Genomic DNA, 19,089 nt, shown 5'->3' on the forward strand with positions numbered 1-19,089 from the left:
CAGTGCAAGAAGCCATTGAACACGAGTGGCCCAGCTTAGCTATTTTTAATATTTGCTTACTCACATTTACTGTACTAAGCTCTTTACAGGAAAGGTAGTTAAGAGCTGTAGTGAGCTCTCAAAGCCACTTTCCATGGCAGCAGCTCCTTTAATTGATTGGGAGTGATGGCTTCAGTCCTGTTTTCTCTGAGCTTTTAAGGTCAGAAAAAGCTTTTTTCAGCTTCATGGGCATAATTCTTGTGCTTGATGCTTCCAGAAGTGCTGCAGTGTGGTGCTCACAGGATTGCCTGGAGATACAGGGATAAACTGGACTCTAAAACCAGCAGGAGCAGCTTGGTAGTACCTAGAGGTGTTTTTTGAGCTCACCAGGTGGAATTTTGTCTCCAAAGGGCCATGGTTTAATATCTGAATAAAACATTCCAAGTTTTTAGCCATGATGGAATAAACAAGTCCCAGAGCCCTGTTTGCAGTGTCCACTCACCCTGATGGGCAGGAGGGCCCAGCCCTGGCTCTGTCCTTGCCAGGCAGAGCTGTTCTCCTGTCTCCAGCTGTTCCAGCTGTGTCTGAGCAGGAGGAAGCCGAGCAGGGTGCTTGGGGTGCCTCTGTCACCGAGTTCAGTGGTGGCTTCCTGTTTACTGCTGCTGAGGGAGGGCTTGGCCTGGCACCAGGCAAGGTGCAAGAGTGGCTCGTGGATTTGCTGTTAGGGATTGTAGCTGTGAGTTGGGGAACTTTGCACTTTTTTTTTTGTTTTCAAGCATTCCCTGCTGCACAACCAAATTCTTTGAGTTTGTGTTGGCACTGGAGCTGGGAAGGGTGAGTGGGGTCACAGCTCTGCAGAGCAGATGTTGAGGGGTTGTGATGCCATTAAGTTTGAGCTTTCATCATTTCCAGATTCTGCACTGCTTTAGTGTGGAACTCTGAATTTCATATAAAGTGTTCCAGGCTCTCCTCCCAGCCCAGGCACACAGAACAATCCTTTCCCAGCCCAGAACCAAGGACACCCTGCAGCTCCAGCCCCAAAAATGCAACCAGGGAATTGAGGAGAGAATCTGGGAGGGTGGGACTGCAGAGCCTGGAGCTGGAATTGGACAATGAACCCCAAAGTGGGAATGGAACAGAACTGATAAAAGTGTGAAACTCCTGACTTGGGTCCATCTCGGGTGTAACCACAGCTCTTGCACTGCCCAAGGTGAATCCTTGGAAGGATTTTAATAAATCCCTGCTTTATTCCTTTAACTCTGCCCAGCCTCTCTTTAGGATGGGGATAAACTGGAGCTGTGGGAGCTGAGATAACTCCTGTTATCAGCTCCTGGGAGCAGGGGCTGCCCCGTGGCTTTTGTGGCTGAGATCCTGGGAGAGCAAAGCCCAAAGATCTCTCCAGCAGCAGGGATGTGGTCCTGCATCCAGGACTGCTCCTGAGAGAGGGAGGCACAGTGCAGCTGGGACATGACTGCTGCTTTGGGCTTCTGGAGAGCTGAAATAAAATCATAACTGGCCTGGAAAATTAACTGGCCATAAACTTTGATGAAGCTGCTCTGGCCAAAACAAGAAATGGAGCTGCTGTCAGTTTTCATACAGGCAGTGCTGGGAATGCAGATAGACTCCTTGAAAGGCAGGAGTTGACATTCCTCTCATCATTTTTTACTTTGAATCCTGAAATACAGAGTATATGTTCAAAGTTGGTGTTTTTTTCAGCTTTCCTGCGTGGTGTAAAACTCACAGATGATGAATCTGGAGTTAAAGACCACCTGGAGTTAGTGGCAGCCACTGCAGAAATGCTTTCGAAATTTCTAATTTGCCACAAGCAAATATTTTCTAAAAAGAGAGAGATGAGTGAATTGTAAATAAACACGAGGTGATTCAGCCCTAGCAGAACTCTACAGAAGAGTTTATTTGGATTGTTAACCTGGAGGAGGTGTGAGGCTCCCTAGGGCAGGACAGTTGGTGCCGGGCTGGAATTGTTTGGGGTGAGATCTGTGCCAGGTGTGAAGTGTGGCAGGGTGGGATGGGTGCAAAGGCACCTTTGGGACAAACCCTCAGTTTGACAGGAGAACTGTGCAAGCTGCAGGACACATTTTCAAATCCACAACCCAGCAGGACTCCCTAAGGAAAGGAAAACAAAGTCCCACTGCTCATCATTGTACACTGAAGCCACTCACGTGTCTCACCACCTTTGAACCAGTGTTGACACAATTCTCAGATACAAACATGTCAAATTTACTCCTATTTAGCCAGCTAGTTAAAAATAGTGGGTGTGTTTGTCCAGGAGATTGAATGAATGGAGGGTAAATATTTGGGTTGCTACAGCTCCTGGTTGACAGGAGACTCCCACCAGCAAACTCTGAATTTTAGCAGCTCCTCCAGAGCATCCACAGTTAAACTGGCCACTGAAAATTCATGGCTGAAAACGACTGGTTGGAAATATAAATCTGTAATGGTGTGTGGGGTGTCTGGAAGCACTGAAGTTTGTTAGGGGGTGGTGCTGGAGGACAGGACTGGATTTACAGGTTCCTTCCTGCTGCTGGTGGCAGAGCTCAAACACAGGGAGATAAAACTGATAGCACACAAACGAGTGGGTGTTCCTCTGGCAGCTCTTAGATAAAGCTTCAACTGCAGCTGCTCTTATTCTGCAGGAGAATCCTTGGGAAAAGTGTCCTCAGTGTCCCAGAGGAGCCAGAGTTCTGCTTTTGGCCACCAAAGGGAGGCACAAGGATCCTGGGTTTTGGCAGAGCTCGAGTTGTTTATTGAGACAACTTTCTGAAAGCTTCGTTTGGCTCTCACTGATTGGCTTCTTCTGGTTCAAGTTTCCTTGGGTTTGATTTTTGGGAAGAAAAGAGCCTTCAGCTGGGAGAAATTAAAAGTGGTTTTTTTTCCCAATCTTTGTTGCAGCTGGGATCAGAGAAAAACAATTCAGGGAGATCTGAACCACATCATTTCTTTGTCATTTCCCAGGTGGTGTTTAGGGCTCAGCTCCTCTTTTTGGAGGTGGCAATATAAGAATTCAGAGTAGGCAATATGAGGATTCATTAAAGCCTGAAAATAGAAAAGCAGTTGCAACAAACCAAAGCATATCCTGGGGGAGAGTTCACTCCCCCAGATTTGAATCTGCAGTTTGAAGAGATGAGTTGAGATGCAGATGTGAATCATTTCTCATCCACGCTTGCAAACCTCATTTGGGTTCACACAATTGTCCCACTTCCTCTGGCTAAGGGGGGAAAATGTCTTTACAGCCAGCCATGAATACAGGTGTTCTCTGGTGATCAGTTTATAAAACAAAAAAAAATTAAAAATTGCTGTGTGTTTATCCCAACAGATGGGCAATAAATAACTGTATTTCCCACTTGTATTAAAAATTATCTCAGTGGCATTTGGTTCTTCCTTGGGCACCATGAAGTGCTTGAGCTGCTCACTCTGCTAAACTGAAAACATTTTTTTTCTATGCACACCAAACCAGTGCAGCCCAATAACTGCACCTGGGAATTTTTTGGGTTGGAAAAATCCAAATTGTCCACTGAGCCTGACAAAATCTTGTGCACATTTGTGACTAAATAGAGATGGGAGCTACCAGCATTAGAGCAGGATTTTAATGGAAGAGGAGGTAAGAGCACAGAGAGGGGTTTTGAAGATCAAATTTCTCTTGATGTCAGTAGTAAATACTAAATTTATTATGTAATTTCATGGTTTTCAACCCTATTATAGCAAGAATGTTTCTTAGTTGGGGGATATTTTTGTTGGTGGTTTGCTCTTAACAGGTGAACAAAACTGGTGAAGTTTTGTTTTTGTTTGAGGCTCATTTTAAACTGTGAGCCCTTCAGAGTGAACTTTAACAATATCTTCTCACCACATTAAAAAAGAAAAAAAACCCAACCAACAACAACAAAAAATAAACAAAAAAAAAAGAAAAACCATCAGAAAAGTCTTACCAAAGTGCAAAGCCACCACAGGAAGCACATGACTGCCAGCTCTGGGGGTTCAGGTGCTCTGCCCTTCTCACAGCAGATGTTGAGCACGTAGTCAGCACCTCTGGAGGGGTTTTGGAAGGGATCTGCATGGTGGGGACATTTCTTTTGAAAGCAGCTTGAGTGTTAGAGGTGCCACCATTTCAGTTCTTCTCAGGGAAAGTTGGGGTTGGTCCTTGGGAGGAGCTGGGAATGTCCTCACAGCTTCTGGGCAACTCAGCTCCACTGCAGGATGGGGCTGGACTGAAGGGATTTTGTTCCTCCTCTGTCCCAAAGGAATTTTGTTCCTCCTCTGTCCTAGAGGAATTTTGCTGCTCCTCTGTCCCAAAAGAATTTTGCTACCTCTCTGTCCTAGAGGAATTTTGCTACCTCTCTGTCCTAAAGGAATTTTGCTGCTCCTCTGTCTTACAGAAATTTTGCTGCCCCTCTGTCCTAAAGAGATTTTGTTCCTCCGTCCTAAAAGAATTTTTGCTGTTCAAAAGGAATTTTGCTGCTTGCTCCCTCTCTGGGGCCAGGTGACCTCCATGTGTTGGTGGCAGGGGTAGCCATGGGATGATCCTTAAGGTCCCTTCCAACCCAAAATCTGATTTTATGGTGGGAGTGTTGTAGGGGATGAGGAGTTTTGCTCAGTCAGTGCTGCCCAGCACAGAGAGAGAGAGCTGGGCTGGAGTCTCCATGTGCTGAGAGGTGAGAATGGAGCAGCTCAGGAGGAACATCTGGAGCTCAGCTCAGGAGCAACATCTGGAACTCAACTCAGGAGCAACATCTGGAGTCCATCTCAGGGCTTTGGGGGAGCTGCTCCCAGCTCTCTGTTAGGGGATGTGGCAGAGCTGGGCATTGCCAGGGCTGGCACTGATTTCCTGGGTAAATCAGCACCTTGTTTTATTTCTGTACTAATTTGCAGCAAGGATGTGTTGAGAATGTTCCTCACCAGTCTTGGCTTTGCCAGACCTCAGCTGGTTGTTTGTTTGGGTTTGTTTCTTACTAAAAATCTAAGGCATCATCAGAAATCTGGGTGCTGTTGTGATAAATCCATGTTGGCTTTTTCCTAAAGATCTGGGAAATGTGGGATTGCCTTGCTGAGGAGCATCTGTGGGTCCTGGAGGTGCAGCAGCAGTGGGGTACAAACAACTCCTTTGGAATTATCTCTGTAATTATCCAGTGATCAGCACTGGGGTGCAGACAATTCCTTCAGAATTATCTCAGGAATTATCCAGTGATCAGCAGTGGGGTGCAGACAATTCCTTCAGAATTATCTCTGGAATTATCCAGTGATCAGCAGTGGGGTACAGACAATTCCTTTGGAATTATCCCAGGAATTATCCAGTGGTTGTTTGGCTTGTTTTGCAGTAGTGGGGTACAAAAACCTTGGAATTATTTCAGGAATTCTGCAGTGATCAGCACTGGGGTACAAACAGTTCCTCTGGAATTGTCTCAGGAATTATCCAGTGGTTGTTTGACTTGTTTTCAGCAGTGGGGTACAAAAACTTTGGAATTCTGCAGTGATCAGCAGTGGGGTACAGAAACTTTGGAATTATCTCAGAAATTATCCAGTGGTTGCTTGGCTTGTTTTCAGCAGTGGGGTACAAAAACTCTGGAATTATCTCAGGAATTCTGCAGTGGATGCATAAAGAGTCCCCAGAGGTTTCTTCATGAGCCATTCCAGCATTAGGGTTGGGATTGAATGGATCAGAGATGGAATTTTTTGTTTGGATTTAGGTGTTTATTAATTTTATTTTATTATTCTTTATTATTTTTTGACCTTAAATCAAAACCAATTTTTTTTCTTTTTAAATCAGTACTTAACACAAAAAAATTAAAACTCTCAATTTCCAAAATTCCACCACACCTCCATGTTGTCAATAGTTTCACTTTTAATACTACTACTACTACTACTACTACTACTACTACTACTACTACTAATTTTAATAATAATAGTTTCACCAATAATTTCAATAATGATAATAATGATAATGATAATAATAATTTAAATAATAATACTTTCACTAATAATTTCAATAATGATAATGATGATAATAATTTATAATAATATTTTCACTAATAATTTCAATAACAATAATGATAATAATTTAAATAATAATTTCAATAATGATAATAATAAATTATAATATTTTCACTAATAATTTCAATAACGATAATGATAATAATAATGGTAATGATAATAATAATTTTAATAATAATTTCACTAATAATTTCGATAATGATAATAATTTATAACAATAATATTGTCACTATTAATTTCAATAACGATAATGATAATGATAATAATGTCACTAATAATTTCAATAATGATAATGATAATAATAATAAATTATAATATTTTCACTAATAATTTCAATGTGATAATGATAATAATGATAATAATGATAATACTAATAATTTTAATAATAATTACACTAATGATAATGATACTGATAATACTGATGATAATAGTAATAATAATAATAATAATAATTTAAAATAATTTTTTTTAATGTTAATATTTTTTCTCTGGCTGTGTCCTGCACAGAACCCCGAGGTTTGTCCCAGGATGATTTCCCTGGAAGTTTTTCTGCAATCTCAGGAAACTCCTGAGCTCAGTTCCTGGAGTTGTGCTGCTCTGCTGGGAAGGTTCTGGCTCTTTTCCAGAGAATCCCCATCCCATCTTCCATCCCCAAACTGCCAGCAGGACATCAAGGAAGGAAAAAGATCATTAAGGCAGGAATAAAAACAAATTGTCTGTGTAAATCACTTACAAACTGGAATGCCCCTTCAGCCCCAGCCTGAGCAATCAAACTGGTTTTTAATTGGGAGGAAAAAGTAATTACAGAAAAATCAGGTTATTGTTGGAAACTTTCCATGGTGGCTTCTTTCCTTTCCCTCCAAGGAAGTTGAGCCTGGTTTAGCAGGGAAGTGCTTCAATATACAAGGATATCATAATTGGTTGTAAACCCCAGGAATTGTGTCATTTAAAGTTATTACAGCAGAAATTGGGGGTGAAAGACAATCAAGCACACATTTATAAGCTATAAAAACTTAGTTAAGGATACCCCTGCTCATTGCAGAGGGGTTGTGACCTTTAAAGGTCAGACTGTGAAAAATTGGTCATTAGAGCAGCCTGGTCTGTACCCAAAGGAAAATCAGGCTGGAAAGAGCAGGTAATACAGAAAAAAAAAAAAAAAAAAAAAAAGTGGTTTTGTGTTTGTGTGCCATTAGAGGCAGGACAACGAAAACGGCAAAAAATTGAAATTAAAAATTATTAAATTATTAAAAATCAATGAAGATGGCAAATTATCTGTCTGAGAGGGCTGAGAAACTTCTTCCCACATTGGTGGCAGGTCATGAAATTCAGAGAAGTTCTGCAAGTGCCTTGGGAAGGCACAGGAGAGGGGCAGGTACACAACACTCCAGGGCTTGGCCTCTGCTGCTTTTCAGAGCTGCAGGGCTGAAAATGGAAATATTTCATATCTGGTGATATTAGCATGGCACTAATGAAGCTGGCTGCTTTTCAGAGCTTTTCACTTTTGGTGAAAATTTCCATCCTCTGCCCTCCTGGCCTTGATTTAAAACAGAATTTTACAGCCATAACACAGCCTAGATCCCACAGCAAAACCCAAGGGAAATCACTAATCCTGGTTTGGGGTAAACAGCATGTGATGAGATCACTGTCAATAAAAGCATGGAATAAACACAGTAATGAATAATTAAATAAAATGTGCATTTGGTGAGAGGATTCCTGTGGAATACAAACAACATGTGCTCATATAGCTGAATTTTCACTGGGTTTCTAAGAGGTTGGGAAACCTGAAACTAAATTGGCTGAGAGGGCAGAAAAGAGGAAGAAATTTAAATGGTGCTTCAGAGTGAGTTTTGGGTTGGTCAGGTTTGATTTGGGATTTCCCTGTATTTGTATTTTAGGGACTTTTGCCCTGCCATGGACCTTCCATCTTCATCTGGCACCCAGGATCCTGGTTTTGGTGGAGCAGAATCCTTCTGGTGCAAGGAACATTTGCAGAGAGTTTCAAAAATATTTAATTTCTGCATCTGCCTTTTCTTAGATGCAGGAGTCTGAAGGGTTTAACAAATGCTGTTGTACATTTGTTTTTTTTTTCCTTAAAAATGCTGGAGCTGCTGGGTTTCAAATGTAGCAAATCAAAGCCAAATATTACCAAATATTATTCTCTCCCAAATACCCTAATAGTTTAAAGCCAAACTGATTTTTGAACAACCCACCTTTAGACTTTCATCCCCCTTTTCCATAATTCTTTCTGATACCAGAAGTTTTTGAGGGCTCTGTGTAGGAGGGAAAAAACAACAAACCTCACCTGGTTTTCCTTGAGCAACCATGGGTGTGTTCCTGGGTCAGGATTTTAAATAACCTGGAAAAGAACCTGTTTAAATAACCAGAAAAGTGGAATTTCAAGAAAAGCCATCCTGCATGCCCAAAAATATTTTGGAGGATGCATCACAAAGTGCTGTTTCCAATGGGAGAAACAGAAATTAAAAGAAATTAAAATATCTCTGAAAAAAAAGCAAATGTTGTCCTGTCTGTGAGCACATCCCTGTTATCCTTGAAGAAGAGACAGAAAATCCACAAATATCAATTTGTGAGGCTCTGAGATGGTGGCAAAGGATAAAAACCCCCTGCACATTTCCCAGCTGAGACATTTGGCTGTCAGGGCTGGGGAGGATGCTCAGACACAGCAGGAATTTGTGTGGCTCAGAGGAGACTTTTTGGGAGATGCTGAAGCATTTTTAAAACGTGAATCCCTGACAATGAGAATTTCCTAATGGCTTTCCCAGACATAACAGAGATTGGAAAGCCAGAAAACCAGAAGGTTTTGTACATGAAGCAGCACTTAAAGGTTTTTAGGATTCTGGGAATTGTTGTGACTAAAACCCAGAGCAGGAGCTTTTAACCAAAGCTCTGTTGGAACACAAGAATTTGATTTATGAGTCTGTAAAAGGCACTGGTTTTATATTCCCCACTCACATTTTAAAACATCTGCACAATCTTTTTAACATTAGGCCCACACAGACATTAAAATATACTGAGCTTGTGTTAGATGTGATTTAAAAGGGGGTGGTTTTAATGAGATTCAAGTTAATGTGTTTCACCTTTTGCATTTTGATTTTCTGGTGCTGTGCAGAAATAATTCCTGGCTTGTTTGCATGTCCCAAAAATCACACTCTCAATTTCTTCTTCCCCATATTATTGCCAAGGGAATGTGTCTGGGGACTCAAATTTAGCATTCAAGTGGCAGGAAAATGGAATTTAATTGGGAATGTGGGCCAGGCTCTTCTATATAATTTTTTTTTTCACGTTTGCTGGGCTCTCCCAAGGCACCAGGGAAGGTGTGTGGCTCTGACTTTTCCCAGACTTTTAAAGCAATATTTGCTGAAGTCTGCTAGGTCAGATTGAGACCTCACCCTGGTGAAGCAAAACTAATAAATAAACATTGAGTTTTAAACACATTTTGGCAGAGAGGCTGGAAGAGGAGGAATCTCCCAGGGCAGCAGCACTGTCAGGTGCAGTTTGGATAATCTGGGAGGGGAAGGAACAACACAGAACAGGGAAGAATTGGGATTAATATCTAATGAAAAATGTCAGGGATGAAGGGATGGAGGAGGTGAAGCAGAGAGGAAAATGTTCCTGTGGTGTCACAACTGGGGCTTGTGATGAGAACAATTCCAATCTGAAAATGGGGGGAAAGTCAGGGAATAACCAGGGCTGGATTTCCCTGGTCTGGTTTTTTGTTTTTCTTTGTTTTTTTCCTATTTTATTTTGTTTTGTTTGTACCAGGAGGGATCAGTGGATGTGCCCAAACTCCTGGTTGGTTCCTGGGATGCCTTTGGCTGAGACCAAACCCAGATCTCAGTTACAATAAATTCCCTGGGATTGCAGGTGGAATTTTATCAGCCTGGACATTTAATTTGTGCCTCCAACTGTACTGAGCCATTCCTAAAAATGTTCATTTTTCCTTTTTTTGCAGTCAGAGTGAAGCTTCTCCTGGGGAGAGTGAAGACCCATTTCAGTTGTGTAGAGGATCCCACAGGCACATAAATGCAGGTGTGTTGGCTTTGGGGGTTCATTTTTAATTTGTTTTTTAGCGGGAGGATTAATTTTATAAACTGGGCTTTTGTTGTTTTTTGAGCTAAAGCTTAGAAAAAACACAGAACAAAGAACCCAAAATAACTCAAATAACTTTCTGCTCTTTCTATTTAAACACTGGGTATAAAATGCAATTTTCTTTTGAGTCAGAGCTGCCCTGTTGTGCATCCTTGGCCATCTAAAAGCTCTTGCATTAAATCTACTCAGTGCTCCCCTTTCCTCCTGGAGAGACAGAGAAGCAGGAATAAAAAAGAAATGCCAATAAATCTTACAAAATACATCATGACTCATAAAGCATCAGCAGTTTCAAACACAAAGGGTGAGAGGGGAGAAAACAATGAGAAACATTTTGCCGTTAAGGGGCTGTAAAAATAGAAGCCAACTTTTAAAAAAAAAAGGAAACATCAAATGAGCTTAATTAAATCACTCAGGCTCAAGTGTTGTTTTCCAGCCAATTGGGAGCTGAAGGATGTGAAAGTTCTTTGTGCTTTGAGAAGAGAAACCCTTCAGAAAAACTGTGGAAAGGAAGGGACAGGAGAAGGGACTGGTTTGGAGCAGAGTTCCCAGAATCAGAATAATCCCTGACATTTCTTTTTTCCCCTTTTCATCTCGTTGGTTTGGGGTGAATCCCCACCTGAGATTTGAGGATTGTGCTCACTGATGGATTTGTGTCCTGACAATTCCAACTCCCCCTCTTCTCCCTCCCCTCCCAGTATCTCAACGTGAAAGAAGATTGCAAAGCCATGGCTTTCTGTGCAAAAATGAGGAGCACAAGGAAGAATGAGCTCAACCTGGAAGCTCAGCACCAGGGGCTGGAAATCCTCTTCTACCTGCAGGACAAAGCCCCCATCTGTTACACCAGCGGCGAGTTCACCTCGGAGGAGCTGTGCATCGAGGCTGCCCAGAGGTGTTGTGAGTATTTCCATCATTCCAGTTCTCAGCACCCAAAGTGAGGCATCCCCTGAGTGTCAGTCACAGGATGAGCCATCCCATGGCAGTAAATCCACACAAAGCTGATTTCACCTCGTGTGCATCCCTCACGTGGCAGGGGCTGTGCTGTGCTGCTGGGGCTCAGCAGAAAATTTCACGATTATAAGCTGCACATTACAATCCAGAGTGTGATCAAAGGTGTCTGTTCTATCACCATCTGTTGAGGGTGGGGCAGTGATCCTGATCTCTGTGGGAGATATTCTGCTAATGGGCATCCATTGAAACCAGCTGGGGCAGTGTTCTTTATCTTTTCACAACCCATCCTTCCTCCAGCCAGTCATTTTCTGCTCATGGCCATTGAGTCCCACTGTGGCACTGATAAAATTACTGCATCCCATTGGGAGTTGCTCCAGCCAGGGGGAAGAGCCCAACATTTCTTACCAAGATAAAAACAGAGGGTTTGGGACACTAAGGGAGCCCCTTTCTCCACTGGACTCCAGAGGCAAACCGGATTTCTCCACATCCCCACTGGAGCTCCGGAGGGAAACTGCACCTTGTACAGGAGCACTGCTCCAGCTGAGCCACATCTGTCACTGCAGGAGGATGCAGCCACCATGGGATGGGACTGCTGCCAACACCCTGCCTGACGGGTGTCAGGCTGTACTCTGACTGTGTCAGGGTTTGGGGTTTGTTCTTTGTAGTGCTGTATTTCTATTTTAATTTCCCTAGTACAGAACTGTTATTCCTAATTCCCATATCTTTGCCTGAGAGCCCCTTGATTTCAAAATTATAATAATTTGGAGGGAGGGGGTTTACATTCTCCATTTCAAAGAGAAGCTCCTGCCTTTCTCAGCAGACACCTGTCCTCCAAACTAAAACAACAACTTTTCATTCTCTGTCCATATATAAACCGCACCTGATTTTAAGCCGCACTTCAGGTTCGGACCAAAATTTTAGTCAAAATGGTGCAGCTTATAATGGTGAAATTACTGTAATTCCCCAGGGAAAACATGGATTTCATCTCTGATCTCACAGCCCACTGGGATTTTATGTCTGCAGTTCTGAACACCAAATGTTATCCAGGGGAACTGGGCAGGAATTCTCCTGCAACTCTCAAATGTTTTCTTTGCCCACATCACCTGGATTCTTGTAATCCCCTTCAGCTCGTTTTTCTGATTGCTCTTCTTCCATGGGAATGGGTGAAATGATATAAATCTGCAGGACAAGCCTCATCAAATGAGTGCTGATGTTGTTTTTGAAGAGATTTAAGGGGTGTTTAACAGGCGCCTGTTAATGCTGCTCTTTTGGGGCTGTGATCCCACAGATGCTCCCAAAACTGGATCAGGGAGTTCCAGAAATCTGTAAAACCAGCACAGCTCTGGGATGGAGTCAATGCAAAGCTCAAGCAGATCAGCCCATTGATACCAAAATCTGTTCCTAGCCCCACTGTGGAGTGAGCAAAGCTTCCTGCTCGTTTGCTAAAACCTCATTTCACCTCCTGGGCGTTGAAATTATCGCTGAAATAAAGCTGAGAACAAAGTTGTGAGTTTGGTAAAACTCCCATTTCTGTCACCTGGACGAAATGAAGGTTCAAAGTAATTTCCTTGTAGCTCAGACCTTGGACCAAATAAGGATTTGAGAATTTCTTTAACACCAGAAATACCTGTTTAATCCACCCCAAAGCCCATGGGTTGAACCAAGGTGACAGCTCCACCTCAACCTTTCCTCCCTAATATTTGCTGCAGGCTAATCCCAGTATCAGTTTCTTTTCATGATCCAATATTTGCTTTATTCATTTGTGTTTGGGGGTGTGGGTGTGCACTGGAGCCTGGTGATTCATCCTTTTGTGTGTTTTTGTGCCAGCTGTGTCCCCTCTGTGCCACAACCTCTTTGCTCTGTATGATGAGAACAAAAAGCTCTGGTATGCACCAAACCAGGTCTTCAAGGTGGATGAAAAATCATCCTTCAGGCTCCATTATCGCATGAGGTAAGAGAAAACACCTGGAAAATGAGATTTATTTTTCCCTGAGGGAGCAGGAAAACAACACCAAAAGCAGCAGCTTGCTTGGCACAGCTTAGAGGAGAGGTGAGCAGCAGGAGGCTCAAATATCTCCTGAGTTCTTTGCATCTTTGGGATTTAACCTTGAAAAAAAATTGAAAAACCATGAGAAGTTGTTTCCACAAAGCTGGGAGTGAACAAAGTGAAAATTAATTGGAAAATTGGCTCCAAACCTTTGGGTTTTGTGTCAGGGATGAATTTATATCTGAAATGTTGCAGTTCCTACTGAAATCAGAGAGAATTTTACTCTCCAAAAGAAAAACAGAAAGTTCTTTTTTTTGGAATTCTCCAGCACTGCAAGAGCTCTGTGGGAAAACATGGAAAAATCAAACCAGGAGCCAGGACATTATTATTATTATTATTATTATTATTATTATTATTATTATTATTATTATTATTATTATTATTATTATTATTATTATTATTATTATTATATTGTTATTATTATATTGTTATTATTATATCATTATTATCACTATTATTATATTACTATTATTATTATCATCATCATTATTATCCCTTTTCTTGTACAATATGAGTTTTAAGTGCTCAATACAGGAGAAAAACATCTGAAATAAACTTGGCTTGCAGGAATAATTAATCCAAAAACTTTAGGAAATCCCAGATTTCTTGATTCTTCCAGGAACAGCTGTAAGAAAATAACCTTGTAAATAATATTGCCACACTCTGGGGCATTTTGGGTGCAGGGAAATCAAATGGGAATTTTGAGCTGGAGGTGCTTCCCCTTGGATTCCAGACTGGAATTGTTATTTTTGGATGAACTGTTGCAAGGAAAAATGACTGATTTTGCTTTTCAAGCAGTGAAATTCCTATTTTTGGAGGAGGAGGAAGATGCTGGAGTATTTTCTTTTTTTTTTTTTTTTTTTTCTTTAATTAGGGTGATTAATGTCTTATCCCTGGCTGATCTCAGATTTACCCAGCTGGGATGAGGTTGGGCAGATAAACACCACAAAATAAAATAACAGAATTGAGGGTTCTAAAAGGATTTTACAGAGCACTGGGTGCCCTGAGATCAGCCACAGGAACAATAACCTGAATAATAAAAATTTCTGCTGTAATGTGATTTTCCTGAGCCTGAAATTCTCTGTTTTTCTCAGTAAAACAAGGTGATATTGAAAGTGTAATTGTGGGGATTGAATCCTTTTCATTCTTAAGAACTTAAAATTAATTAGGATCCTCTAAATTTAATTTTTTAATAATTAACTTTGAAATTTAATGAATTAATGAAGAACTTTTAATTCCTAAACCCCAGTTTTTGCTGTGGGTGGATGGGAGGCACCTTCCTAAAAATTACCTGAACAGCTCCCTCTTAAAAATCATTTTTGGCTGTTCATAACCCAGGAAAGTGATTTAAGATAATTAATGACTCCAATTCTTTTGTTAAATTAATGACTCCAATCCTTTTGTTATTTCCTGAAATTAATTTATGCTGAGCTTTATTTTCTGTATTTTTTTTTCTGTTGTACCACCTTGTAGAATGATGCTGTGGAAAACCCCGTGCTTTCCATAATTAACAGTTCTGGTGGTTTATTATTTGTTTTTAATTTTTTTTTAAATTTTATTTATTATTTTATTAATCTTTTCAGCTTTGGAGTTGGGATTTGAAGTTTGACAGGGAAATCTCTTTTGTCCCTTACACTCCATGAATGAAAACTGACAAGTTTTGGGCCAAAAAAAAAAGGATTTTAAATAATTTCAACTGCATTTCAGAAAGAGTTTTGCACTAAAATCCAAAGATTCCCATTTTCCCATGTCCTGGTGGTGTTTTGCTTTATTTCATTTATTTTTATTGTGGTTTTTGGGTTGTGAAACTGCTCCCTACATGAATTTGGTTTGTTCTGGGCTCTGCCTGAGGCAGTATTCCACAGGAAAAAGGAAAATGATCTGGGCTTTTTTAACAGAGCAATGGATTAACTGTCCATGGTAATTCAGAAGTGAAATAATTTGAATTTGTGATTGCACTGGTAGGTTTAGTCATGTCCTTTTTGATGTCTCTAAAGTGAATGGTGTGACTGCCTTGAAATGTTTTTGGGGTTTGACTTTCCTCCCACTGCTGAGAGTTTTTGTTTTCTGTGTGAGCTTTTCCTCCTCTGCCCTAAATCAGTGCCAGATGCTGCTGCACTTCTGGTGATGTTTTAAAAGGATTTTTCAGAGAAACTTTATGAGCACCCTGTGCTTTCACACTTGACTCAAGTTCTTTAAAAAAAAAAAATAAAAAGTCTCCATCACGAGAAACCCCAGGATTTTGTAATATCCTGGAGTCATTGGCTCACAGAGAATTTAACTCTTCCATAGCTGGGTTTGGGTTTTTTTTGGTGAGGAAAAGGGATCCAGTTCTCTTCTGGAGGGATTTTGGGCAGATGATCCTTCCAGATCCCTCCCAGCCCACTCTGGGATAACAGAATTTCCTGAAATCTAAATCCACCTTCCCAAGAAATGCCAAATTCCCCTCCCCAGCTCCTGCAAGAGCTCTGAGGGAGGGCTGGGTGCTGCTCCTGGAGCTCAGGGGCACAATTCCCTTCCCAGGAACTGGGAATGAGGAAATCTGTGCCCCTGTTCCTGTGTTGTGCAAGAGAAATACCAAAAATCACTCACACAAATCCATGGAGCTTTCCAAGGAAAAGATTCTCCTTTATTTACTCATCCCTCAAACAATGGGGCTCCAGTTGTTTTTGTGACTCCTCAGTGTTGTCTTAATCAGAGCAGTTAATTAGGAAAAGGAGCAAATTCTCCTCTCAATCACAAACAATGCACAGTACCTTGCCCATAATTATTTCCAGGAAGTAACAAAAGAGTTGGAGTTATTAATTCTGACTCCTCTTCTGCAGGAGAAGTGGGAAGCAAAGTCATTTCCTTTGGATTTCAGAAGGATTTGCTTTGCTCTGCTCTTCAGGCTTCAGCCCAAGGAGCTCTTGAGTATCTCCTGGTTCTTGTCAGGAGTTTTTGGCACAGTTTTGGGTTGGAGTTCCTGCCTAAGAAGAGCTGACCTAAAAATATTAATTTTATTTTGCTGAAGAGCCTGACTCTGTGCTGAGGCTGAGACACTCCAGCCTTGACCCCTGCAGATTTGGGGCTTTAGAAATGTCAATCCCGGACTGGTTTGGACTGGGAGGGACCTTAAATCCCATCCCATCCCACCCCAGGGACACCTTTCACTGTCCAGGCTGCTCCAAGCCCCATCCAACCTGGCCTTGGGCACTGCCAGGGATCCAGGAGCAGCCACAGCCGCTCTGGGAATTCCAACCCAGCCAGGAATTCCTTCCCAAAATCCCAATATCCCAAAATCCCAATGTCCCAATATCCCAAAATCCCAAAATCTTGAAATCCCAATATCTCAATATCCCAATGTCCCAATATCCCAAAATCTTAAAGTCCCAATATCCCAAAATCTTAAAATCCCACTATCTCAGTATCCCAAAATCCACAAATCCCACCCATCCCTGCCCTCTGGGAATCCATTCCCTGTGTCCTGTCCCTCCATCCTTGTCCCCAGTCCCTGTGCAGCTCTCCTGGATCCCTTCAGGCCCTGCCAGGGGCTCTGAGCTCTCCCTGGATCCTTCTCCTTTCCAGGTGAGCACTCCCAGCTCTCAGTCTTTCCTCACAGGAGAGGTGCTTCATCTTTTTAACAAAAAAATTAAAAATTTGGTCATTTCCCCCAGGAGTGTGCTTGCACTGTCAGACCACTCAATCTTTAGGCAGAAGTTTGACTTTTACCTTTAACTACTTTCCTTTTCAAAGTCCAATTTAAATTGTGGAAATTAAGGCTTTTCCCAGAAAGTTTTAAAGTTTGACTCTTTTTTTTTTTTTTTTTGACCAGATATTATTTCACCAACTGGCACGGGACCAGCGAGAGCGAGCCCTCGGTGTGGAGACACTCCCCAAGGAAAGCCAAGGCCTATGACAAGAAACTGGCCCCAGAGGGGACCCCCATCCTCGATGCATATTCCCTGGAGTACATCTTTGCACAGGTTGGAGTTGTCTCTGATCCTGCATTCCCATTAAAACTCGGGGATTCTGCTTTAAAAACCGCTTTTTAAGCTCCTAAAATACACACTGTGTGTTCTGAATGGTGGGGAGGAATTTGCTGCATGAAAGAAACTCTGCCAGTCCAAAAAGTGTTTTATTTTTATAGATATTTTCTTCTAAAGTGGATTATTTGTGTTTGTAAATGCTGTCAGTCACAGAGCTGGGACATTTTGGGGCTGGAGAGGAGCAGCAGCAGAGGGAGATCTGGCAGGGCTGGGTCCTTTTAATGAGGTTTTGTTACTGGGTGGTGCTAAAAAATTGATAAACATTTACTGATAACCCCATGGTGATAAAGATTGATAATCTCACTGCAGTTTTGCTCTTTTCTTGTGCCTTCCAAAGGATTTTTCAAACTGTCAGGTTTCACCAAAAAAAAAAAAAAGGGAAAATTCAGATTGATGAAAGGGCAGATTGAATGCATTGAGGAAATCTCATTTACTGTTGATTCTGAGTGGAATTCCTGCAGGATTTTGGAAACAGGAGTTTGCCCTTCAGAAAAAGACACAAGGTGGAGCTGCTCCAGCAAATCCTTGTTTAGTTGGGAAACCCCAAGGAAAGGGAATTCCAGAGAAACATTAAAGCAACAAGGACAGAAATGTCTTTGCTCTTTGATAACCAAACACTTCCCAGGCTGTGCCAGAGCCAGACTTGGCTTAGAGATAAATCCATGAAATTCATGGAGGCTTTGCATGGGAAGGAGAGAGATAAAGCAGAGACACACAACTGGTTTTGTGGACCAGAAAATAAATATTAAAGGGGTTAAAAGGGGGCAGGGATGGTGATTTCTGTAGTTAATTTTTTAAGAAGTGAATTTTTGGTGGGCTGAGGTATAAAGGAAATGGCACAAAATGTGTAATTGTGACGCAAAATGTGATTCAAAATGTACTGTCCTGACACTGGGCAGAGCAAAAGTGGATTTTGTGTCAAGAAAATCTTCTTTCACAAATCCCAGGAGGAATTATAGAATTTGTGATGCTGAAGAACCTGGCCATGACAGGGCAGGGAATGGGCACTAAATATCAACATCTTGTAGCCAAAAGTGTCACAAAATGTTCTGTCCTTGCCACTGAGCAGAGCAAAGTGATGTTAAAAGTTGTGTCCACGCTGGCACAGATTCTTCCAGGCTGTGCCAGAGCCAGACTTGGCTTAGAGATAAACCCATGAAATTCATGGAGGCTTTGCATGGGAGGGGCAGAGATAAAGCAGAGACACACAGTTGGATCAGAAAATAAATATTGAAGGTGTTAAAAGGGGGCAGGGTGGTGATTTCTGTAGTTAATTTTTTAAGAAGTGAATTTTTGATGGGCTGAGGTATAAAAGAAGGGGAGGAGCTTCTCCTTGCCCAAGAATCCTGGGATGAATTCCTGGTTCAGGGATAAACTCTGGGAATGACCAGCTGGATAAATTGGATTTTTTGTTGTGTTAAGGGCCAATATGACCTGGTGAAGGGGCTGGCACCCATCCGGGACCCCAAGAACGAGCAGGAGGTGCACGAGATCGAGAACGAGTGCCTGGGCATGGCTGTGCTGGCCATCTCCCACGATGCCATCAGGAGGAACATGAAACTGCCAGAGCTGCCCAAGGACATCAGGTCAGCTGCCAGCAGCCCTTGGCCCACTTCTCCCAGTTCTCCCAGTTCTTTCTCCCAGTTCTCCCAGTTGAACCCCTTTTCTCCCTCCCAGTTACAAGCGTTACATCCGAGACCCTGAACAAGACCATCAGGCAGAGGAATTCTCCCAGTTCTCCCAGTTCTTTCTCCCTGTTCTCCCAGTTCTCCCAACTGAATCCCTTGTTCTCCCTCCCAGTTAGAAGCATTACATCCCTGAGACCCTGAACAGAACCATCAGGCAGAGGAATTCTCCCAATTCTCCCAATTCTCCCAGTTGTCCCAGTTTTCCCAGTTCTCCCAGTTGAACCCCTTGTTCTACCCCCCAAGTTACAAGCATTACATCCCTGAGACCTTGAACAAGATCATCAGGCAG

The 19,089-nt window shown here is 42.0% G+C and overlaps 1 protein-coding gene across 1 annotated transcript in view; it reads left to right on the top strand.

Annotated features, from left to right (window-relative positions):
* LOC117000217 (tyrosine-protein kinase JAK1-like) overlaps positions 1–19,089 on the top strand; it is a 54,401-nt gene that overhangs the window by 13,534 nt on the left and 21,778 nt on the right. Inside the window, exons 2-6 of the mRNA XM_033067678.1 lie at positions 9,953–10,029; positions 10,785–10,983; positions 12,865–12,988; positions 16,899–17,049; positions 18,535–18,698. Of these exons, the coding sequence (XP_032923569.1) occupies positions 10,024–10,029; positions 10,785–10,983; positions 12,865–12,988; positions 16,899–17,049; positions 18,535–18,698 (644 nt within the window). The 5' untranslated portion in view covers positions 9,953–10,023. The remainder of the gene's footprint in view (positions 1–9,952; positions 10,030–10,784; positions 10,984–12,864; positions 12,989–16,898; positions 17,050–18,534; positions 18,699–19,089) is intronic.

The sequence above is a fragment of the Catharus ustulatus genome, chromosome 9 (assembly GCF_009819885.2).
Source record: "Catharus ustulatus isolate bCatUst1 chromosome 9, bCatUst1.pri.v2, whole genome shotgun sequence".
NCBI lineage: Eukaryota > Metazoa > Chordata > Aves > Passeriformes > Turdidae > Catharus > Catharus ustulatus.